This window comes from Mytilus edulis, chromosome 4 (assembly GCF_963676685.1).
Source record: "Mytilus edulis chromosome 4, xbMytEdul2.2, whole genome shotgun sequence".
Taxonomy (NCBI): Eukaryota; Metazoa; Mollusca; class Bivalvia; order Mytilida; family Mytilidae; genus Mytilus; species Mytilus edulis.
The window spans coordinates 69896032-69919924 of record NC_092347.1 but is presented as its reverse complement, the minus strand read 5'-3'; the positions used below and the strand labels follow the sequence as shown (position 1 = coordinate 69919924).

General features: G+C 30.5%; 3 protein-coding genes across 3 annotated transcripts; all 3 read right to left on the bottom strand.

Moving 5' to 3' along the window:
• Nucleotides 1-938: 938 nt before the first annotated feature.
• On the bottom strand, nucleotides 939-9072 carry LOC139520346 (large ribosomal subunit protein uL24-like). The gene is made up of 4 exons (XM_071312914.1): nucleotides 8949-9072; nucleotides 6973-7154; nucleotides 4889-5029; nucleotides 939-1082 (listed from the first exon to the last, which is right to left on the bottom strand). The coding sequence occupies exons 2-4, from the start codon at nucleotides 7138-7140 to the stop codon at nucleotides 960-962; spliced, it is 432 nt and encodes a 143-aa protein (XP_071169015.1). The 5' UTR covers nucleotides 7141-7154; nucleotides 8949-9072; the 3' UTR covers nucleotides 939-959.
• Nucleotides 9073-9615: 543 nt separating this feature from the next.
• LOC139521499 (uncharacterized) lies at nucleotides 9616-10122 on the bottom strand. Its single transcript, XM_071314972.1, has one exon. It carries the CDS (start codon nucleotides 10120-10122, stop codon nucleotides 9616-9618), a length of 507 nt encoding a protein of 168 aa, XP_071171073.1.
• Nucleotides 10123-13193: 3071 nt separating this feature from the next.
• On the bottom strand, nucleotides 13194-21907 carry LOC139520371 (dynactin subunit 1-like). Its single transcript, XM_071312957.1, has 12 exons — nucleotides 21710-21907; nucleotides 20829-20957; nucleotides 20118-20260; nucleotides 19637-19770; nucleotides 19220-19290; nucleotides 18962-19033; nucleotides 18569-18724; nucleotides 18166-18223; nucleotides 16761-16852; nucleotides 15480-15575; nucleotides 14782-15119; nucleotides 13194-14726 (listed from the first exon to the last, which is right to left on the bottom strand). Exons 1-11 carry the CDS (start codon nucleotides 21890-21892, stop codon nucleotides 14985-14987), a joined length of 1269 nt encoding a protein of 422 aa, XP_071169058.1. The 5' UTR covers nucleotides 21893-21907; the 3' UTR covers nucleotides 13194-14726; nucleotides 14782-14984.
• Nucleotides 21908-23893: the final 1986 nt, after the last annotated feature.

Below are 23893 nucleotides of genomic sequence, written 5' to 3'. Positions count from 1 at the left end.
TAGATGGCGCACCATTGTTATCACAAATGTTGGCTCAATCCGCCAAGGGTGAAGAGAGCGGGAGTGGATTGTAACCCTTGGCTAGCGAAGATGTACTGTTACAGCAGATTAGGAACCCCACTAGACAGATTAAACTCTCTCTTCAGGTTTATTTTCGAAATTTCATATTTCCTATTTATCATTTTTTTTGTGTCGGATAGCATTATTTTTGCAAAATCCTGCAAAATGAGGAGTGCTTCAGTTGGCCCCTTAACAAAAATGTGTACTAGTTCAGTGATAATGGTACCTATATATTTTTGCATTGCACAAGGTCATGTTGTTCTCGACTGTTCTAATCTATTGGATGTATACAGATTTATATTTAATGACTTGGACATTTTTTTTCCAATTGTTATTGGATTTGACTAAGCTCCAAGTAGCTGGGAGTACTCTCAAATCTGTTTTTATTTCTCGTGTTACTTGATTATGTGGTTTGTATCAATTTGACAATTCAAACTCTTTTCAATTGATTTTTTAGTCATGTTCAGTTACACCAGATATGTTCAGTTACTCCAGTCCCAGTAAACCTTGATAAACCCACCTCATTCTATGTGAAGCTGTCTTGGGTCAGGAATATGCAAGTATGTTGTTGTCAATTGAAGCTATATTTCATATTTGTTTTTAGTTTCTTGATTTGTACCTAAATCAGGCAGTTAGATTTCTCTCTTGAATTGTTTTATATTTGCCATTTCAAGTTTTTTTTGATAGCTTGCTATGCAATATGGATTATGTTTATTATTGAAAGCCATACAGTGACTTAAGTCGTTAACTTCTACAGCATTTGGTCTTTGATGAAGAAAAAAATCAATTTCTTTCGAGAATGGCAAACCGCCATTTATAGGAACTTTAAATAAAAGTATTACTGGTAAAGTATTTGACACATGAAATGAAACACCATATTTCCCATGATATTTAATAGTTTATGAAGTTTCCATAATAGTTTCTTCTGTGTGTTTGCCTTTGTCAGCGACTTGTCTGGATCGGGCTTTACGTTCCAGAATCCTTTTCCTGTCTTTATCAATCTTCAATTTGACAATTACTACCTACAAAATAATAATGCACAAATGTTTAAAACAAATATATATGTATTTTTTTTCATAAAGATGTTTTAAGAATCATCCATGCCAACAAAATAATATATTTAAATCAAGACCTGGAGAAAATATAAGTTATATATAGACAGGAGGATAAACAAAAGTTATTATAGCATATATAACTGCAGAATAAAGACATCTAGACAGAATCCAGCTGGTGCTAAATTCATATACATGCATTTAATAGCAAAATCAATACCAGTCAGCACTGTTAGCCACTAGTCTGAAGCCCCAGACTAGCAACATTTTATTCAGACCATTAAGGTGGTACCTAACACTACAGGGAGATAACTCTGTAAAATCAGCAGAACGTTTTAATGACGTTGTGTTGTTAAGGGAATATTAAGCTTCTCAATGATCAAAAGAAGTGTTCGTCAAACTGCTATATAACCAGTGTATTTTTTCTGATTAAACGGTTGGTTCAAATTTTTTGAAAATTTTATATTTTTGTCAAAGCATCAAAGTAAATATTTTGTCAAAATTTGAAGAAAAATAAACGAGCCAAATTAATTTTAGTTTAGGTGTTGGGTACCACCTTAAGTATTTGCAAAACTTTGTTTACACATAAGAAATTAAAACTGTTGGAATATTGTTCTTCAGACTAGTAATTGGAAGAGATTTTGGTGCAGACTGCAATACTGAACATACCATGAAAACAATGTATATTTTTTGACAGAATTACTGTCAATATGAATTACTGTCAATATCAAGTTAGGTGCATATATAAAACCGATTAGAAATAAGTATAATTTTTTTTTTTATTTGATTACCGGAAGGAAAGGAATCTTATTTTGAACATAAAATTTACCCCTTTAGATCAGTCACTCATTGGGAAAACCAGAAGTGATCTCTTTAAGTAACATTCCTTTGAAATAGGAACATAGTTCAACTTGGCATTTTTTTTTTTAAATATTAGGGATTCAAATCAACATGTTGATGAAGATGACAGTTGATCGAGGTGAGTGCATGGGAAGTTGTTACTGTAATACAATTAATTATTTAAATAAATGCAAAGATTAAATGTATTTGACTGTAAGGAACCCATCTAGATATGTTCAATATAGACAGGAGGGTTTACAAAAGTTTACTATAGCATGTATAACTACAGAGCAAAACCACAAAGATTGAACCCTGGTGCTAAACACATGCATTCAATTTAAAGGTAAAATTTGTGTTTTAAATCATTGCAGATAATTATACAATCATGATAATAAAGGCTTGGAAGAAGATCTGGTGGTCCTCTCCATTCAATATTTATATTGCAAAATATCCATATTGTGTCTATTTTTTTGCAAAACTTTGATGGTCAAATCTTTCAGTTCATAACTTTTTGTGATCTCTGTAAACTTTGGAGGTACTTTTAAGTTATACTATGGCTTGTTTTTCTAGTTTTGGAAGTTGTGTAAAGACAATAGGCTGTTCATTTCTCCAAAACCAGAATAAGGTACATTTTCACAGCAGACTTAAGCTTGTTTTATGTTCTGGTTAAGACATACTGTGGAATCATTTATTATCATAGGGATCAATTTTTGTAGCTATTTGATCAGCATATACAAGCCAACAAAACACTTGAACTTTGTTGAGACATTAAAAATTGTGTGTATAGTACTATAGAGCATAAGGATCTATCTTCCTTTAATCCAAATGGTGTGTTTAAATCATCAATAATTGTTTAAAGCAAATTTGTATTACAGTGTAAAGTATTGATGAACTGAGTTTGATACCATGATACAACTTTCTATGTTCTTATAAACACAGAAAATATTTGGGATTAAAATTAATTGCTGAGGAAGCTGACAGCTGATTGAGGGGAATGCATGGGTACTAAAATGTTACTGTATTTCAATTAAATATGTTTACAAAATGCAATGATTAAATGTATTTGACTGTAAGGAACCCATCTAGATACATAAAATATAGACAGGAGGGTTTACAAAAGTTTACTATAGCATGTATAACTACAGAGCAAAACCACAAAGATTGAACCCTGGTGCTAAACACATGCATTTTATATCAAAGGTAAAATTGTCAACTTCATATATTTTATACATGTATCATTGCAGTTATTAACTCTTTGAAAAAGTTTGATTAATGTGGAAATTTTTCAATTCTGGCAAGGGAAAAATAAATAATATTGATACAGCAGGGCTCTTGTTGTATGTTTTGGGTATACTGGGGATTCATTTATTATTTCGTGGGTACCAATTTTTTTTTTGGGGGGGAATTCAATTTCATGGTTTTGCCAAAGCCAATGAGAAATTAGTACCTAGTGACCTATTGGCATGTTGTGCTTTTACATTGGATTTTGTTTTTCAATTATGTCATATGGTGACATCAAATCAACAAACAATATAAACAGATGACACTCCCGTAGGCCTACAATACTTTTTTTTTTACTTCAGGCAGTCTTGAAAATCTTTGTGATTGAGTTTCATATATTCTGTAAATGCAAATATTTGGAAAATACTAAAATGCAGGCAATTTTTGATTACTGTTTGAAATATGTGTTTTTTATGGTTTTCAGTGAAAATTTAAAATACAATTGTCTATCAAACTTCTATTAATTTAATAAATGGTTCTTCACCAACTTAAATTAAAATTAATGATAGATTGTTGTTTTCTTTATATCATGCGGCAAATATTTCAAGCAAATTTACGACAATCCTTAAAGGTCTGGTGACTGCATTTGTACAGGGACCTAGAGAAGTTTTTGAAATTTTTTTTAAAAATATTTTAACAAATGCAATGTTTAAATGTATTTGAGTGTAAGGAACCCATCTAGATATGTAAAATATAGACAGGAGGGTTTACAAAAGTTTACTATAGCATGTATAACTACAGAGCAAAACCACAAAGATTGAACCCTGGTGCTAAACACATGCATTAATTATTCTACTTATTATGTCAGTTAACAGAAAATTGTTTCTGTATCCAATTTTTATATTTAAATTACAACGTTCCTGTGTACAACAGGTAATCCAGGACATCAAAGATATACATATTTCTTAAGCACCCACCCTGTTTTGATTACTTTCCAATCAGGTTTACAATACCCTTCGCATTTTCAATTTAATTTGGCTATCAAGATTATTTTAAATCAAATCTGAACTGTTAATGTCATTTATACAAAAAAGAATTCATTTGAGATATTTACAACTTCTAGTAATATCAGACTAATTGAACAAAGAGAAGACCCTGCTTCTTACTTGCAGTGAAAGTGTAACATCTTCAGCAGTACTCTCGTCCTGTTTCAATTTCAACTGATGTAAATTTATCATTTTTGATGATTAGTAGGTTGCACTTTGTAAATACAGCTGTTTCTCAAACCACGCCTCTTTTGGGGAGATTTAGAATATTCATAGAAAATTAATTTTGTTTACATACTGGTTCCCAGTTATGATCTCTGTGTTCCATCTCATAGAGACATAACTTGGAAATGTTACCAGTAAACATACATGTGCAATTGTTTATATTGAAATCTGTGGTAACCTTTTATTCGAGGTAGGGGAAGTTAAGAAAATTAGTGTTAGTTTAAACTGTGAGAAGTTCAGGGCATATAAACGTTGAAAATATGCCGCACAGCCCTATATTTTGACCTTTGAAAAAAATTGTAGTGCATATGAACTTTCAATTCTAGGATCAGATTTTATTCAAAACTTCATAGTAAAAGTGGTACAGTTTTAGCTGTAAAAGGAGTTCCTATGGGAAATTGCATTGTCAATATTTACAGAAATGCAACCTAGTATTATTTTTACCTTTGATGGGTCAATTCCTACATGGACAGAAGCTCCATTGGCTTTTTCTCTCTGAATTCTTTCAATGTATATCACAAACTTCTTTCTGTATACTTGAACAACTTTGCCAACTTGCTGTCCTTTATAATGACCTCTGACTACCTATAAAGTAATGTAATATATACATGTATGCATTATGAAAAGGCACATTTGTAGCAATAACTTTGTATGTGTCAGTAATGACAATTTTTACACAAAAAGCAACAATAAAATGTAATTTCCTCACCATTAATAAGAGGTTCTCAAAGTAGTATAAGGATCTTCATAAGTTGCATTGGAGGTCCAGAACGATTTAAAAAAATTATATTCCACTGCACTTTTCTGATTTTAGCATATACAAATATGGCATGACAAGAACTAGGTACAGACTTGGGGTAATTGTAATTGTAATCGTTAATCAGCTGTAATTGATTACAATTTTTCAAGTAATCATTGTAATCATTAATCAGCCAAAAATCTGATTACATGTAATTTAATTTAATCAATTACTTTTCAAAATACCCTGTAATCCTGATTACTTTTGGTTTACATTCTGATTACAATGAAAAAAAAATCTTAAACTGTGTTTATGGTCAATAAATGAACAATTTTGTTATTCTTATTTAATTAATATTTGCATGTTAAGATAGTTTTGTTTACTTTATAAAGCATGTTTATTAATTTGTATACTTCAAAAAAAATTAAACTGTTACAGTATTGAAAAGTCTTCATTTATAGCCCAAGAAGAGACATATGATACAATTAGTAAAATATATTGTACTGGCCTTAGTAAAAGATATTGTACATATATTCACAATTTAAAGATGTACATATATATTTGATAATAACTGTTATATTTAAGTAATATTATACTTTTCTTTAATCCTGAATTATGATCTTTTGTTAATATTGTGATTTTTGTCAACTTTGAATAGGAAACCAATTAAGGTTTGTTTTTATTGCAATTTCCAATTGAGTATAGCTGTAGGACAATGTAAATGATAAAAGATTAATCAGACATGTGAAAATTTATCTAATTAGCACAAACTAAATTAAAAGTTGGACAAATATCTTGTTCAAGATAAGCAAATTTTTGTATTTTCTTAAACTAGACATGTAAAATGCAATGATTTATAGGACTTGTATTTTGTTTACAATTTGATTAAACAATTCTATTAAAATTTTACATAGTTTTTAACTGGTAACTTTATTTCATCCATATTTTAACTTCTGTAAACTGCACCTTGAAATACATATAAAGTCTCAAAGAGGTCAGATGACAAACAGCAAACTCTTTATAATGCCATATTCAATTGAAGTCAAAATAATTCAGAGATCAATGCAGATAAAGTGTAATAGGTCATAACCAGTGACACAATGTTCATGTATGTATGTTGTGAACTTTTGTGGTTTATTAAATAGATGAAGTTTTAAGTTATCATTTTCTAATATATACAAAAAAAAATCCTTTCTAAATTGTGCTTTAGTTGTATCAAATGTTAATTCATTCATATCATTCAAAATGTTGTTTTTTTTAAATTCATTGTAATCAGATGTAATCGTGATTACTTTGCTAATGTAATCATTAATTTAATCAGGCACTTTCAGAAATGATGTAATCATTAATTTAATTTAATCGTACAAATGACAAAGTAATTTTAATTTAATCAATTACATTGAAAGTAATCGGACCCATCTCTGACTAGGTATAACTTTCTTTTATTCTCTTCATTTTTTCATCACTGTTGGCGTTTCATACTTTCCACACAGTAATACTTTCAATCTTCTATTGTAGTGACAACTTCTTTAATTGACAAAAAAACTCATTACATCTTCATTACATCTAAGAGTTTTTTAGTTTTAGTGACACAAAATGTTTTGATATATTGCACTTCAGTTCTGCCAATGCATTTAAACATTTTTAGTCTGTACTACATGTAGTATACATTTTGATGTGTCAACAACTATTTTTACGAAAACATGTGTGATGAATCTTGAATAGATGAAGTTAATGTCTATTTCTACTAGACCTCCTCCTCTGCATAGGAAGCAAATATTGGACTTACCTGAACCTCGTCATCTTTTCGAATAGGTACACTTCTGACATTGTATTTCTGTCTCAAGTCTTTTGACAGAGCAGAGCTCATGATCTTCCTCCTTACATGGGATGGTGCATTAAAATGGCGCTTCCTATTCTTCCTACGAGAGGACGACACCATTTTGTTGAACTTCATCTTGGCCTTTATATCTAAAAATATATATAAGATCATGACTACATAGAGCATCATAACACCAAAATTGAATTATTAGAGACTGAGCATTTTTTAAGTGTAATGGATCTCCCTTCCCCAAGACAGTTTAATGGTTGGTGAAAGTAAGCTTGATAACCACTCCTCACATTACGTATGATTTCGCTGAAAACTTTAATTTGTGACATAGCCTATTATATTTTCTCTTATCTTACAGCTTATTAGCTGCGGACCATAGAGCTACAGATTTTTCCTATTTCTAAAATTCGGAATTCCGACCCATGTTCAGGTCGCACTTATTTCCCCAAAAAATATTGTTTATAATCCATGCAAAACTTGTCAATATATATACATGTAGTTCGTTTCGTTAGACATTTTTCTAGGATATGACGTACCTATTTATGTTTGAATATTCATTTCCTTACCACAATTATCTAATATTAAAACCATTTGTTTACATTCTCCGCCTATTGAATCTTGTCGTGACGTCATAAAAAACAAGAAAAGATAACTCAAATATCCTTGATCTCCTATGTTGGAGGTGAGGAACGCCTATGAAAAACAAGAAAAGATAACTCTTATAGGAAAACATGTGTAAGCTTGTTCACTTATTTCTTAGCGAGAATCGAATGTTTTTAAGACTTTACAACATAATTCATACGAAATATTTTAATTGCAGGGAAGAATGATTATTTCTGTTAGCATTTAACTTTAATTAAAGTTAAAAAAGTCATGAAATTAAAATAAAAGACAACGTAAGCACAATAACACGTTTTTACGATAAGAGTTATCTTTTCTTGTTAATCGTGACTCACGAGGAGATTCAATAAGGCTGAAAAAAATAGGCGGAGAATGTATACAAATGGGATTAATTCGATAATAGTGGTAAGGAAATGAATATTCAAACATAAATAGGTACGTAATATCCTAGAAAAATGTCTAATGTAACTAACTATATATATTGACAAGCTTTGAATGGATTATAAACAATATTTTTTGGGGAAATAAGTGCGACCTGAACCTTGGTCGCAATTCCGAACGTTTAGAAAAAGGAAAAATCTGTAGGTCTATGGTCCGCAAATAGTAAAAAAATAACATAAGGACCTAAAAGCTACGGTTCCGCAGCTAACAGCTTACATACTAATATAATAAAGCAGCTGAGCATGTCCTTAGAGACTCATGTAAAAGACAATATTGTGTAGCCTAAGCACATTCTATTACTACAATGTTTGGGTCAGCAAATAATTGTTTTGATACAATGCATATGGTGTAAAGTCTAAACTTTAGACTTTTTAGTAAAGAAGTTAAGGTCTTGACATTCAGAAATTTAATCGAGAAAAGGCTGTCGGACGCAGAAATACATCATGTCTATACTTGCAAGTCCAGTCGAACTCGTCATGTTTCAGAACTTGTTCTTGACATAAATGTGTATTCATATAATTTACTAATTTTACTTCATTTTTACAGAAGTCAAACATTATACACTGCCTGGTCACCTGCATATTTCGAATGCCTAGTACGAAGGGCATGTTGTATATCGTTAATACTGTGCCAAGTCGCTCAACTAGAAGTTTACTGCAAGTTGTAAAGTTATTTGCAGTTTCTTCAAAAATTTCGTTACCCATAAAAACAAATATAGAATTATGAACACTATGTATAAAGCTTAGCCAATTTGATGGAGAGAGGTTTGAGAGTTTCTTTTATTTACTGTAAAAAGCAATTTAATTTTGCTAGATGATGAATGTGTTGATTAGAATAGGGCAGGATTTAAGTCTATGGTAAATATTTTCTACCTTTCACGTTATGGCCAAAACCGGAAAAGGAAGTTGTCTTTGTTCAAGTATGACTAATAACCAAATACTGTACTGTTGAGCAGTTTACAACCACGAACCTTTAGAACTGAAATACGTGATAATATTAGATTAGTCTTTCCAACCCTCTTATTCTGCTAACGTCTATTGATAAATAAAATTAACCATTCAGTTAATGATAAATGACGGTATGTCGTCATATTTAGGACATTCTATATTAAAGTCATTCAAAACTGTCAAAATTTACACAGGTTGAAGAAACACTTTATTATAAATATAAATGGAAAGAAACCTATGAGATAGGATATTGAAATGAAATGCAAGAAAATAGGTTTTAAAATTTGTTTTAATAAAATAAAACAAAAAATGTTGTCACCGACCTTGTTTTCTTGCAACAGGTAAAAAAATAAAATTTCTCTTTCATCCTTTCATAAAAAAATATCTTCTTCTTCTACTTTAGTTACGGAATACCATCAACTTTTTGAGGATAACTTTCTGGCGCATGCTTGTATGAGGTCGCTTTAAGTTAATTTCATTTTTTTTTTATTACTTTTATTTATTTATGAAATTTACATTTTTTTAAGTTTCAATTTTTACATTTTTTATATATATTTTTTTTATAACTAAAAGATAAAAACAATAAGCACATTTAGTTTAGATGAGAGTATGTTTTAAGGAGCACCTCATGAGTGAGTGCATCCTTAAAGTTGTCTGTAGAGGTTTGGTTTGAGATATCGGGTGGTAATTTGTTCCAATCTTTGATTGTTTGGCGGAAAAAAGAAAATTTAAAGGTGTCTTTATTACACTGAAGTTGTCTGTATGTCTGTTGATGGGTAGTTCTTGTTTTAAACTGGCTTTTTATGAGTATATCTTGCGATGGTATTGCAATTTCATTGTTGATGACTTTGTGCAACATTTGGAGTCTGGTTTTTAGTCTGCGTTCTTGTAAGGATTGCCATTTTAGATGTTCTATCATTTCAGATACACTGCTGGTATTGTGGTATCTGTTGCAAGTATATCTTGCAGCTCTTCTTTGTACTTGTTCCAACTTATATATATTTTCTGAGGTGTATGGATCCCAAACTGTACAGCAGTATTCTAGTTTTGGTCTAACTATTGTTTGGTAGGCTCTTTCCTTAACTAAGGCAGCAACCATTTGATTTTCTGGGGGGGGGGCTATGGTTTTTTTTGGAAAAAAAAGTTTGTTTCCAGTTTTTGGAGAAAAAAATAATTTGTTTTTGATTCTGAGAAAAAATTTGTTTGTTTCACCCTCAGCTGCCACTATATGTAATGCTAAAATTGAAAGAAAAAAATTGTTTTCGACTTGTCGCGAAAAAAATAGATTGTTTTTCGCCGCAGGCGAAAAAAAAAGTTTGCACAGAAAAAAAAACCATAGCCCCCCCAGAAAATCAAATGGTTGCTGCCTAATTTATAATTAATTTTTAGATTACGTCTGATGAATGCTAATGATTGGTTTGCTTTTGCTGCTGATTGTTGAATATGTTTGTTCCATTTGAGGTCTGAAGAAAGAGTAATGCCTAAATATTTTGCAGATTGAACTTGTTCTAAGATATGACCATGCATGTTGTAATAACAATGTTTTTTCTTTGTTGATACTCTAAGGATGTTACATTTGTCTGATTTGAGTTATCTCCCCTCAAATGAATAAGTTGACAATATGATTTGAACGAACACAAATAATTAGTTTTTTGATAAATCAGTCTGAATAATGCAATTAATCACACATTTTGTTTTATTGCAATCAACAGTATTATTTAGCCATCAACTGCTTATCTGTCTATATTTTGGCAATTTAAGGAAAGAACTAGACCTATTGTGAGCTTCTAGTTTATAATGCAAGATGAAGTCTACCAACTGTGCAAGGGCGGTACATATATAGCCAGTCAAAGTCGTTAAAAACTTCAATATATAATCTATAATTACCTAATGGTAAAAATGAAAATATTTAAAAGCCCATTAAGGGGCAAGCCTGGGCCGACCATGTAGGGGCTGTATAGCCAATTAAGGTTGTTATATGGCTTTTTATGTTTCTTTGGCACATATAGGATGTGGCTCTACTTAAACATCCCGTCAATGTGTTATTGTACTATGGTTAATTTGTGCATTCTTGTTTTTAAATTTTGCTAATAAGATTGGTCTATATGCCATTTTGAGATTCTTTGTTACATATTAGTTTGTTTTTATAGCGATTAAGATTATAACACAATGTTGACTGCTGTACCCCTATTTTTGACATTTTTACCTATTATGTTCGTTTGTTTTGTTCACATATATTTTTCAATATAATGGAGTTTGATGCGTCTGTCATACAAGTGAGAGGTTTAGCTATCTTTAATCAAAGTGCTGGATAGCACCTCTGGGAAGTTTGCAACTGTAGATGTGTATTATTTCAAATACGTATTTACATCACAGCTTTGATGTTTTAACTAAACCATTTTCTTTTCAGCAATTATCAATTAAATGCCTCGCTGAGCGCAGCCTGAAACAACCGCACAGGTTGAACCCTGAACAGTTGGGACCAATTTGGACACAATATACAAACTTGCTACTGACTGAATTTGGATTGTTATCAAACTTTTTACATAATAAAGGTTTCTGACACAAAAAAAATGTCAAGGTCTTACAAATCTATTGCACAATACTGTGCAATTAAAGATTTTTTCTTGAAACTTTATAAAAATTGAATTTTGAAAAAAAATTTGAACCCCTTAAAAATTGGAACCCCTAACACTTTTTGAATCCCTCCTTGGATCAATTACCCCCACCCTCGATCCCTGCCTTTCATTTGTAGTATGGAACCTTGTAGTACAATTTCAGAGAGATCCATACACTTAAACAAAAGTTATTTCTATGTCTGGAAACTAGATTTATGCTTGTTTTTAGCCCTAATTCCTGCATAAATGGAGCAGATTCCTAAACGGTTGGGACCATCATCCCCAACCTTCCTTTTGTGGTATTGAACTTTCTCATTTAATTTCAAAGAGATCCATTCAAGTCAAGTTATTATCCGGAAACAAATGTGTCTTCGGACCACACAGACGACGACATCATAGCATTATACAATAAAAAAAAAAGATCTGGAGAAAACTACAGACATTTAGCAGGAAAGTGGAAACTGGCAATATTAAGATCAGTCAAACACACTGAAGGGTAAAAACTAGCAACCTCAATGAGTTGACAGTCTAGAAATCAGTCTAGATAAACAAATTTAATCAATCAGCCTCTAGAGATACAGTTCTAATAGAAAACATTAACAAAATAAAAATGTTTAGTCAGCCCCTATGCCACTGAACAGAGTTGTTGTGTCTTATAGGATTGTTATTGTCATTGTTAGTCTAATAGAGTATATTTTAAAAGTAGGACTTCCTAAATCTGGAAAGATGTACAAATATATATCAGATGGATAAATTAAGAGTGGTGAATTATACTTACACGCTCATACTTAATTCTATAGAAGTGCACTTGTAAAGGACTCTTTTGAATGCTGAATAAAGTTTAAAATCATAGGCAGGGAATTTGCTATAAAACTTGCAATATCTTGAAAAACTCACAAATTGTTGAGAAACATCTTTTTGTGTTACAATTGCATCAAAGATTATTTTAATCCAGGTGTAATATGCAATTCCAAATTTATTCCCATAGAGACTGTTTTATTGAAAATAGGAGAATTTTTTTGGTCTTTTTATTTATGTTTAAGAAAGCATACCATGGGGAATATATTTTTGAAAGCAAATTCTTAATAGAAATTAACAGAATTGCATTACAATTTTTTACAGTTTTCGTGCTTCATAATGTAGATATGCATATAATTTTCACATCTTTTTATGGATGTGGTAGGATTTCATCAAAATTTAATATATAGGTATAATATGCTATTCCAAATTGATCCCTTTGCTAAACATAATCAAACTCCATTACGGAAATGGTCACAAAAAAAAAAACATTTAAAAAGTTGTATGGCTAGGATCTTAACCTACACTGAACATGACATCTAGAATTATTTTTGTTGTTAAACTTTCTTCATTTCCAAAATATCCATTGGCCAAATTTTTCAAAATGTTAAGTTTATTGGTAATACATGTCATCAAACCAGTAGTAATAACATTTTTAAATTAATGTACATTTCTCATGATTTCAGCTCCATTCTCCCAACCAAATAACAGGGCAACTCATAATATAAAGCAGAAATAAATAAATGGAATAAAGTCATTTTTCATATTTTATTGATGATTTAACATTGACCTGCATTAACTTTGACCAAAGCATGTGTTTGCATTTGACAGTATATAGTAAATCACCAAAGCACAATACATTATTTTGACAATGCTACATTTGATTTTCAGGAAAACAACTGTAATTTTTAATTTCTACTCATAGAGGCAAGATTAAAATAATAAGTAAAATCCACTCTTAAAACAGATATATTAATTATCTAGAAGTTGTATAAATCAGATGTGTGTCACTTGTTTATATCAATGCTTATTTTTTTAGACTTAATGTAAATATGCTGGCCTTTGGCTGTTTTCTGCTCTTTGGACAGGTTGTTGTCTCTTTGACACGTTCCCCATTTCCATTCTCAATTTTATATAAGAGCACATTTTTTTATTATGAAACTATCACAAGAGCTTTACTGATTTTTTTCATCAAAACACTTTTGTTTAATTGTTACATAGGCACATAAATAATTTCACTTGGGTCTTCTGTAAGGTAATTGTGCATTACTTTCCTTATTGCATACCAATATTTTTATATTTCATTAAGATGATGAATGTTTACCAGTATACAAAGATTTGAAAAACATTATTTTGCAAGAAGCATTCAAAACTGACAGACTAAGATCTGTCGAAAAAGGTTCCTACATGTATTTGTTACTACTTATATGGAAATTGTTTGTCTTGTAAATAGATTCACATCTAAACATAATAGTTATTTTCTGCTCAACTTGAAAATGTATTATTAAAGTTTGTCAAAAGGATTTTTTTCTTGTTTATTACAATATAATTTCACACAAAGCACAAGACATTACTCCTATTGGTCTTTCCTTAAAAATGCAGTTGGTCAAAACATGGATGTATAATATTTCGGGCATGTATTAAGGAGTAAAGCATATCTTGAATGTGAAAACATTTTTATGTTTAATAATGTTTCTAGATATAAAAACAAAAGTTAATCTAGGTTATGGTGTGACGTTGGTATAATAATATCTCTACATATCCCCAAAACTAAACAAAAAGATATCATTCCTACATATCCCCAACCATTCTAGATGATTTTTTTCTATGTAGCCAATGTATAATGTTTATTGCACTATTAAAAATTTAAGCATTTGTTTCTTAATATTGTTAAATGTTAATGAATTTAACCACATAATTGTAATAATAAATAAACAAATATAAATATAAAAAAAACACTAATTTTCATTCATTTCCAAAATACTTGAAACATGAACTTAATAACATAATACACTTATATCTAAACATGCATTATTAGTTTTAATCAGATTTTGAAAATTTGAAATTTTTTATTTTTGATTACAAATATTCAAACTTTTCCATTCAAGCAGTACAGTTAAATTGAATCGACTATTTAATATAAATTTTCATTAACATACTTTTTGGTACTAAAACAGCGTTTCGCTAATTTATATCTCAAGTGAAGCGAAAAGATGAAACTATTGAGACATTTTGTCTTCCTGAACAATTCACTGTTCAGAATCTACTTCTACCAATACGCGGCTACCTATAATTGTATACCTATAGTTTATATAGACTTTGGTAATAAAGATATATATTACCATCAATAAGTTGATTATTTTGCCACTTTTGGATGCACATTTAAAATTCAGATAAAAATTAGAATCAAAAGGACTATGGGTAAATCTTGCCATTATTCATCAATCATAATGCTTGGGTGTCTGTTTTATTTTTTTAAACTTGAATAATGATGAAAATTAGTGTTTCACAATTCATAAACAAATGTTTTACATATAAGCACTAATCATGTGAATAATAAATGTATTTTCTGTAATTGATCTGATGTCACATGTATAGGTACACGTTCTCCATGGCAGCCTTTCACAGGTATACAGATCTTTGCTACTAACATACTGTCACCAATCTTTTCATGCAGCATCTAGAAAAACAATATGGTAGTTAATATTTTTTTCTAAAAAAAATAACTAAACCACTGGCCTTGAAGTCTTTTTATAACACCTATTTTGAGTTTATTCTGTATTCAGATTAACTGTAATTCTATCAAGTGAAAAAATACCTGAAGCGGTGATTGTGTGGTAGGGTAAAAACGATTCAGATAAGTCAAGTTCCATGGTATAAACTGTTTTGATGGAGATAAGTTCATGTAGAGAAGACATAAAACAGTTAATTTTTAACCAAAATTTCACCTTTAAATCATCAGAAGATAAAATGGAGCTTCTTAATACTGGCATTTTCTATTTTCTGAGAGGATTGGAAAAAAATCATAAATAAACGTCACCTTAGCAAACTGTGGAGTAGGAAATGTAGAGAAATCTGCTCTGACTTGTCCTCCTGGTCTATTAGCAGCTTGTACTGTTGTTATATTGGCTTGTAACTGGAAACAAACAATGTTATAATTATTGCTCAGGTAAATACTCTGAAGGCATAAAACTTTGCTCAGTGCTCGGAGCACAAAAATCATGCTCGAAACATGAAATCCAGCAATTGGATTGGTTGATTTTCGAGTCTGAGTACAAAAATCATGCTCGAAAGTTTTATGACCGTGAGGCCAGGGGACATAATCTGAAGTCCACACTTCTGGTTAGAACAAAAAATATTGTAAACATAGCTATTTTTCAGAATTTTTTGCAATTAGCACTTTCAAGTCTACGTGCATCATTTTATTTTTTGGCAAAATTTGATCATGTTTTCTTTAAAAAAAAGATCTATTTTTTTTTACATGTTTGCAACAATTTGTACCTTTGGTAATTTTTCTACTTGTGAGAGTCATGTAAAGTACTAGGTCCAGTAAGGGCCCATTTTGGTCTCAAACTTTAGGTTCACCTGATGAAAGATTTTGTACACTTTTTAAACACTTAAGTGTATACTTCAGTCGATTCAATTAGTTTGTGTGAAAGATTTATGAAATCCGTCTAAAATTTAACTAAAATGCTAAAATTGTGAAGATTTCAGCAATTTAGCACAACTTAATGATGCTAGTACACAATATATGTGCATTGTATTGTCAAAACCGACAATATTTATGTAGCAGAAGTATTCTACTTTTCAATAAATTGCTAAAAGTTAATATTATAACAATTTTGTAAAACTGATATATTTTGGTGCCAAAAAGGGGTCTTACTGAACCTACTCCTCTGACAGTTAGCAAAAATAGTTGGTTACAGTATCTAAATAAATGGGGAATGTGTCAACGGGACACAGTTGATGCCCCCACTTGCATATATGTTACTAAGGGACATAACTCAAGAATGATAAAAATAACGCTACCCAAATTCTTCCTTGATCTGAGTTTTGTGGTAATAAGCATTGTGTATAAGTTTCATAATATTTGGGTAAGGCAAACTAAAGTTAGAGAACCGAAACAAATTTTGGGATGCTTAAATAGATCAGGATAAAACTTAATGCCCCTTCCGCTAAGGCTAGAGCATGAAAAAAGTAAAAAGAAATTCCAACTTAACAGCTTTATATAATGATGTTAAATTCAATTAATTTTCTCTTAGGATTTTAAAATGATACAATTCTGCCTAATGTTTTCTTTCTCAACATGCTATAATATTACCTCTTGCATCTTTTTCTCCAGTAACGTCAGTAATGTTGTTCTTGCTATCAATTCTTTTATAGGATCTACACTCTGTGATGCTGGTTCTAAACCTACAACAAAGTAATCAATGATATCAAAATATTTTTAAAATCATAATATTAAATTTATAGTTATAAACCTTTGCAGATGGACTTTGTGATTTAAAAAAAAATCATCCATAACTATAAAAACAATTGAAATGTTACAGAAAATTTGAAGACAATTTCTAATGTTTGAATTGGATTCATCTATCATCTTCAAATCAATAGTTATTTATAATAGTTCAAATCAATAGTTATTTATAATTAGATCTCTGACAATATATAACAAGAATGTGTCCAAAGTACACGGATGCCCCACTCGCACTTTCATTTTCTATGTTCAGTGGACCGTGAAATTGGGGTCAAGTCTTATTTGGCTTAAAAATTAGAAAAATCATCTCATAAGCAACAAGTGTACTAAGTTTCAAGTTGATTGGACTTCAGCTTCATCAAAAACTACCTTGACCAAAAACATAGACCTGGACAGACGAACGGAACCACAGACGGACGGACGGACGAACGGAGCCACAGACAAGAAAACATAATGCCCCTCTACTAGTTTAAACATATTTATTTATAGTGGATTGGGAAACAAGTTTTGCAACTTATACTAATCCCTTTCCACTTTGCAGGTGCGAGTTTTGCCTTGTAGCGGCATTAGCCTACTCTTTTTCGAAATCTACAAGGGTCGTAGGTGGGGCATAAAAATTGAATACATTTGAGAAAATATTTGTTTGACTTATGCATTCATTAATTTAAGCGTTGTAGATTAACTAAAATTAAAGTAAAGAAGATTATGTATCCATAGGTCACCATAACCTATATACCAGATGCAGAGCAGATAATGTAATGCCCCCTTTAACTATCAAAGTTGAGCATACACTATAATAGACAACTTTCGAGTTCGATGCATTTCCGTCAAAAACTCTGGTTTTAGTGAACGTCATTTGTGCGTTTAGGGGCGTCGTCACTTCCGTTTCAATGTTGAGCTAGTGGTTGGAAAACTATATAATTCTATATTGTACGAATTATTCAGCAAATTAAATTCTCAAAATTGACAATCAGCACTGCTGTCATTAGGGAATTGTCATTAAGTACCTACAGAACAACCATTATTTCTAGTTTATCCTGCACAACGACGATCACTAAGACGCTTGATGAACGTAAATAGTGCAGGGATACAGGCGATCCCCTCTATCTGGTAAATGACGTCATAAAGGCGCGCATAATTGACGAGTTTTTGCCGGTGACGGATGAACTCGAAAGTGGTCTATTGCATCTTGTGTACTTTAAAATTCAATATAAACATTTAAAATTTCCCATAGAATAGAAAAAAAACATACCAGGTTTACGCTTTGTAATATCAACCACTCTTGGATGTGAACACAAATTATTTACTTCCTGTAAAAAGAAATGAGGAGCAATCAAATTAGAATAATCATTTTGTGTTTAAAAAGTAAAATGCATAAATTCAACAATCATTTATTACTGTGAAGCATGACATATAATGCAATTTCTTATTAAAGTGTTAAAGACATTTTTTCCAGTTTTCTCAAACAATAGGAATATATAGCTAATTTTCTTACACCTAAACAGAATAAATTATAAAACCTGAATATTATATCAAGGAACTATTTTAGTTTGAAAATGCGTGCCTGAATAATGTGAAATAACTCTAAGGTAAACCTAATAACAAACTGAAAATAGATATAAATATACAGGGAATATCTGAAAAAACATATTTACATTTTGTAACTCTACTGTTTGTTTGACAAGATTCTTTAAATCAGCAGCACCAGGAAAGCCATCTGGGATCTCTCTAGGTTTATCTGGTTCCTTATGTCTATTCATCCATGGAGCTCGTTTTGGTACTCTCAAGGGAGGTAATTTAGCCATTTTCTCCTGTTGTAAAAAAATCATTTATATGTATTGTAACTGATTAAACCTTTTATTAGTCAACAGACTAATTCACAAAATTAAGGACCTTAAAGACAAAATACATTTTTTGTTTCGTTTTAATTCATAACATCTCAATATCCCCAATACTTTGAATTATGAAAATTTGACAAATGTATTTAAAGGAAAAATCTGTGAGTTAACAGGGAAGAGTAGTAGAATCTTTATTAATACATGTAGTACCTTCATTTGATCTGCTTGTAATCGTATATTCTCATTCTTTGTAAACTTTAATGCTTCTTTCAGAGTAACAATCTGCAATGGGAAATTTGAAAACACACATCAATATAATTTATATAAAATGGAATTCATTGTCTATGTTATTGACAGTTTATTATCAAAGCTCAGTTTTTTTTCTGTGTTAAGTCCAATGTTTTATAGCATGAAAACTAACAAAATAACATTCATCATTATATTACAATTATGTAATGTTAAGTTTACCTGTTGTTGAAGGACTGGTGATTCGTGGATAGCTGTTGGCATACCTCCCATTGGTGATAATGGACTAGTAGCTGAAAGAAAAACAAAGAAGGTGTATAATACTGTTAATCATGCTAAATATAAGCAAAATGAAAGAACAAATTTCAGACTGTGACAGGGATATTTCAAACAACTTCAAATATAAATATGTAATAGTTAGTCAAGACTAATATTTATGATAAACATGTATAAATTTTCTACCATTTAACCCCATTGATAACAACTTTTATTCACTCAAGAACAGTAATGATGATAATGTTACTTTAAAATTTATTTGATTTATTTTTTTGTGTGATTTTGTCCATCTCACATGGTCTGTAACATAAGGTTCTATATACAATACATGAAAAATAAAGTGATACATGTATCAAAAAATACCTGAAGCTTGTCTTGATATGCCCTCCAGCAATGACTTTTTGGACAACACTTTTAATCTTTCTTTCAGCTCATATTTCTCTTGTTCTAAAGCATCAATGTCTGCTTGTAATGAATCCAATGTTTCTTCATATTGCCTGCAAATATTGTAAAATTACATTTCAACTGCTATGTTTTTACGCATATCCTTGTACAATCTTTAAGACAAACTTTTTAAGCCTCAACATTACATAGGAAAATTGAAGTATATGTATTCAGTTAAGATTTAACCAATAAGCTTTTACTAACATGCAGAACGCATACTATGTATTATCTGGGGAAAAAACAATTTAAAAGTCTATTTTACTTTGTTCCCAATCCATATAACATGAGGAAACTTTTTATCAGAAATGATTTCAGTTTAATATTTTTGTACATTTCAAACTAGCTTTTTGACTGACATCATATTAGCAGCTGCAGCAATACAATAAAAAAGTTATCATACTTTTCTTTTTTCTTGAACTGTGCCAGCTGATCGTCCATTTTTCTTTGCATTTGGTCAGTACGGTCATCACTATCTCTTGTAGCATTTTCAACCTTTTTCTCTAACAATCCTAATCTGACTTGCTGACTGCTTAGTTCTTCTTGCTTTTGACAGAATAAAACATTAAATCATATAAGATGTTTCTCATCTCTTGTAAGGAATCTGTTTAAAAACTGTTCATCTTATCTTTTAAAAATTTCAAGATCACATAAGCAACTCTCAAGATTTGGACTTAGGTTAATTAAAAAACTATTGAAGGGTTTATATTACTGTGACTGATTGAGTATCTCAATAATAGAACTTGCATTCTGATATCTAATACATATATCAGTTAGGAACTTTTCCTGAAATTGCAATTAATCTCAAGTTTGTTGTTTCTGTCTTCAACACAGTAATTATAAATGCATGCAATAATAACTGAATTTACAGCAACTATGAAAAAATCCAATTTCAAGTGTTCAGAGTTTAATTGCTTTTTACATCATTGACATGGATTTCAATTAGAAACAGAAACGAGAAATATGTTTCCATGTCCCATGAATTTATGTCAACTGTAGACTACAAGTTCTTACTATTTTGATAAAAGGAAGCTCTTTCTGGCATGAGAGTTAACACCAATGTTATGATGTCAATCTACAGTTATTTCTTTATATCATGTTTATCACAAAATACCTTCATAAGAAGTTTTTTCTTCAGTTCTATAATCTCTTCATCCTTTGTTGCCATTCTGTGTTTCATCAACTCAATGTCAGCAATTTGTGTCCTTAACATATCTGCTCTAACTTTAACTGGAGCAAGAGGCTGTAAAATAATATAAATAAACTATAAATAAAAATTCTGTTTTAAAATACTATTTTTGACATCATATTTCATTAAAAATTAAACAAATATCTGATGGAGGAGTAATAAGTACACTGTAAATCATTCCTTAAATAAACTTAAATTAATAAAGTATATTACTTTTTAATTATCAATTGTATGGTCATGTGTTTTTATTATGACATAAGTGAATACAAAATATAGTTCTTCGTTGGTCCTAGGGAACTATATCATGTATATAGGGAATTGCAAGTGCTTAATAGCCATTCATAACAATATGAAACAGTTGATTTTAATAACGATTCTACTGTAATAATCATGTTTGAATACAATTTTCTAACAATAAATGCAAATAATTATTATGGTTTTGAAATAATTAAAATGTTCTTCACATGGATTTTTAAAAGTATTTATGCTTTACATACACATTTCAGTATAACCAATTTTCTAGTAATTTGTCAAGTGTCTATCTTTAAGCTGCTGGAATAAAACATTTAGGCAGAAACAGCTTCATTTAAAGAGACTTATACTCAGATTTGCTTATGAAACTATTCCAAACAAAATCTACAACTTGCAAGAAAATGAGTTAATAGATACTGTAGACCAACTTATTTTCGTGAATACTTTTATTTCTTGTTACACCTTTTCTAGACCACTTTGTGGCTATTTAATTTTGGAAGTCACGAAAATAAATTGGTCTACAGTAAATGTTCACTGCCATAAATAAGTTATACCATTTTCTCATGTGTTCCATCAAAATCATATTCTCCATTCTCCATAGCATTGGCTAACTTGTTCATGGCCCCAGCTACCATTCCAAAAGACTTTCTGTAAACAATCAAACTCAACATATCATAGATTGATTTACCATTTACAAAGAACAGTAGCTTTTTCTGAGGTAAATATTTTGTCACCATAGCAACGATGTAGTTTTTCATAAATTTCAACATTGTAGACTCCTGCTTGTTTTTCAGAAATTTGATAAATTAATTTATTGTCTCTTTTGCCAAAAGTATTTGGTATTAATCATTACTTTAGGAAAGTTGCTTGTGAGCTTCAAAATAACAAGGTTCCAGAAGTATCTTTATATTCTGTCAGAAATTTGCCATAAAAGATTTATTCAGCCGTAAACAAATGTGTGTCAATGCAATTGTTTTAGAATATACATAATTAAAAAATTTGAAGGCTCTGGAGTTCTATTTGTCTATCAGATATCTAGTACATGTATAGAGGTATTTATATTGTCAAAATCTTTCATGAAATAATAACGATTTCACCAGGTTTAACAAGTGTACAGTTTTTAAAATGCATCTTAAAAAAAATATGTTAAGAAAGTGGTAGCTACTTGGGAAAATTTTCTGATGCTATTTGGCAAACAAACATCTTTAATGGGAGTTTAATTCAATTTTCTACAAATTTATTTTAATATCTATATATCAATTATAACTAACTATTTTTACAATAGTTTGTGCCTGTTGAAAACGTTCAGCATGTATGCCTGTCCCAAGTCAGGAGCCTGTAATTCAGTGGTTGTCGTTTGTTTATGTGTTACATAATTTGTTTTTCGTTCATTTTTTTACATAAATAAGGCCGTTAGTTTTCTCGTTTGAATTGTTTACATTGTCTTATCGGGGCCTATTATAGCTGACTATGCGGTATGGGCTTTGCTCATTGTTGAAGGCCGTACAGTGACCTATAGTTGTTAATGTCTGTGTCATTTTGGTCTGTTGTGGATAGTTGTCTCATTGGCAATCATACTACATCTTCTTTTTTATATGATGGAACACAAAAAGCAAATATCAAATACATAAAGTTAGGCCAGGATTTTTTAATTTGTTGGTTTATGGATACGCCGACCCGATTTTGCCAATTTGCAAAATAAAAATAAAAGACTTTTAATGCTTTTTTATTCCCGCCAACCCAAAAAAACAATTATCTCTAAAAAAATAAATAATCATTTTTTATGAAATTAAATGCATTAAACAATGACGGAATTGACAACACTTTCTATCTTGAAAATTGAAACTTCCAATTTACGTATCTAAAAATAGACAAATCAATAATAACTGACCTTGAAATGTCGTTTGCGCAAATAATTTTGTGGAACGAAACCTGTGTTTAAAACTTATTACACATTAAGTCTGTTTCCCGTATTTGTCATCATTGCGTAATATAGAAAATGGAAAATGAACTTGTCCAACAGGTGAAGACGTCAAGTTGAAGAACTTAATCAAAACAAATCCTTTGGAATTTCCTTCAGACTTTTGTCGTTAATAATTAAAAAAAAAATATCGTCCAATTAGATATAAACCAGATGCTCCGCAGGGTGCAGCTTTATACGACTGCAGAGGTTGAACACTGAACGGTTAGGGCAAGTATGGACACAACATTCAAGCTGGATTCAGCTCTAAATTTGGATTGTGATTAAATAGTTGACACAGCACAGGTTTCTGACACAGAATGAATGTGGTCTAATGAACTTAATTTTTTTTTTGCTTATGAGCAATTTACTATGCTGTTGAATATTTATCCTTTCAAAAGAATGTTTGAAGAAATTTTCTTCTTATTTATTAAATCTGAAATGAGAAAAATTGACCCCCCCTCCTCCGCATTTTTTTTTCACATCCACTTTTCCCTTATTCCAAAACTGATCTCAATTCAAATTTCTAATGGAGTTTGCCACAATAACTGCTCATTTAAATACATCATTAATATTAAAATGTAAAAAAAAGTGCTTGTAATCACTGAATGGTAAAGATTGTTTTAATTTATTAGTTGGTAGTAAAAGTGAATATACATTGTATATTGTATAAAACAATGATTTAAGTTGATTCAATAACTCCAATTTTCAAAGAATATTTCATAAAAACTGTGCAATTAAAAATTTCTTGCTATTGCGCAATATTGTGCAATTAGAT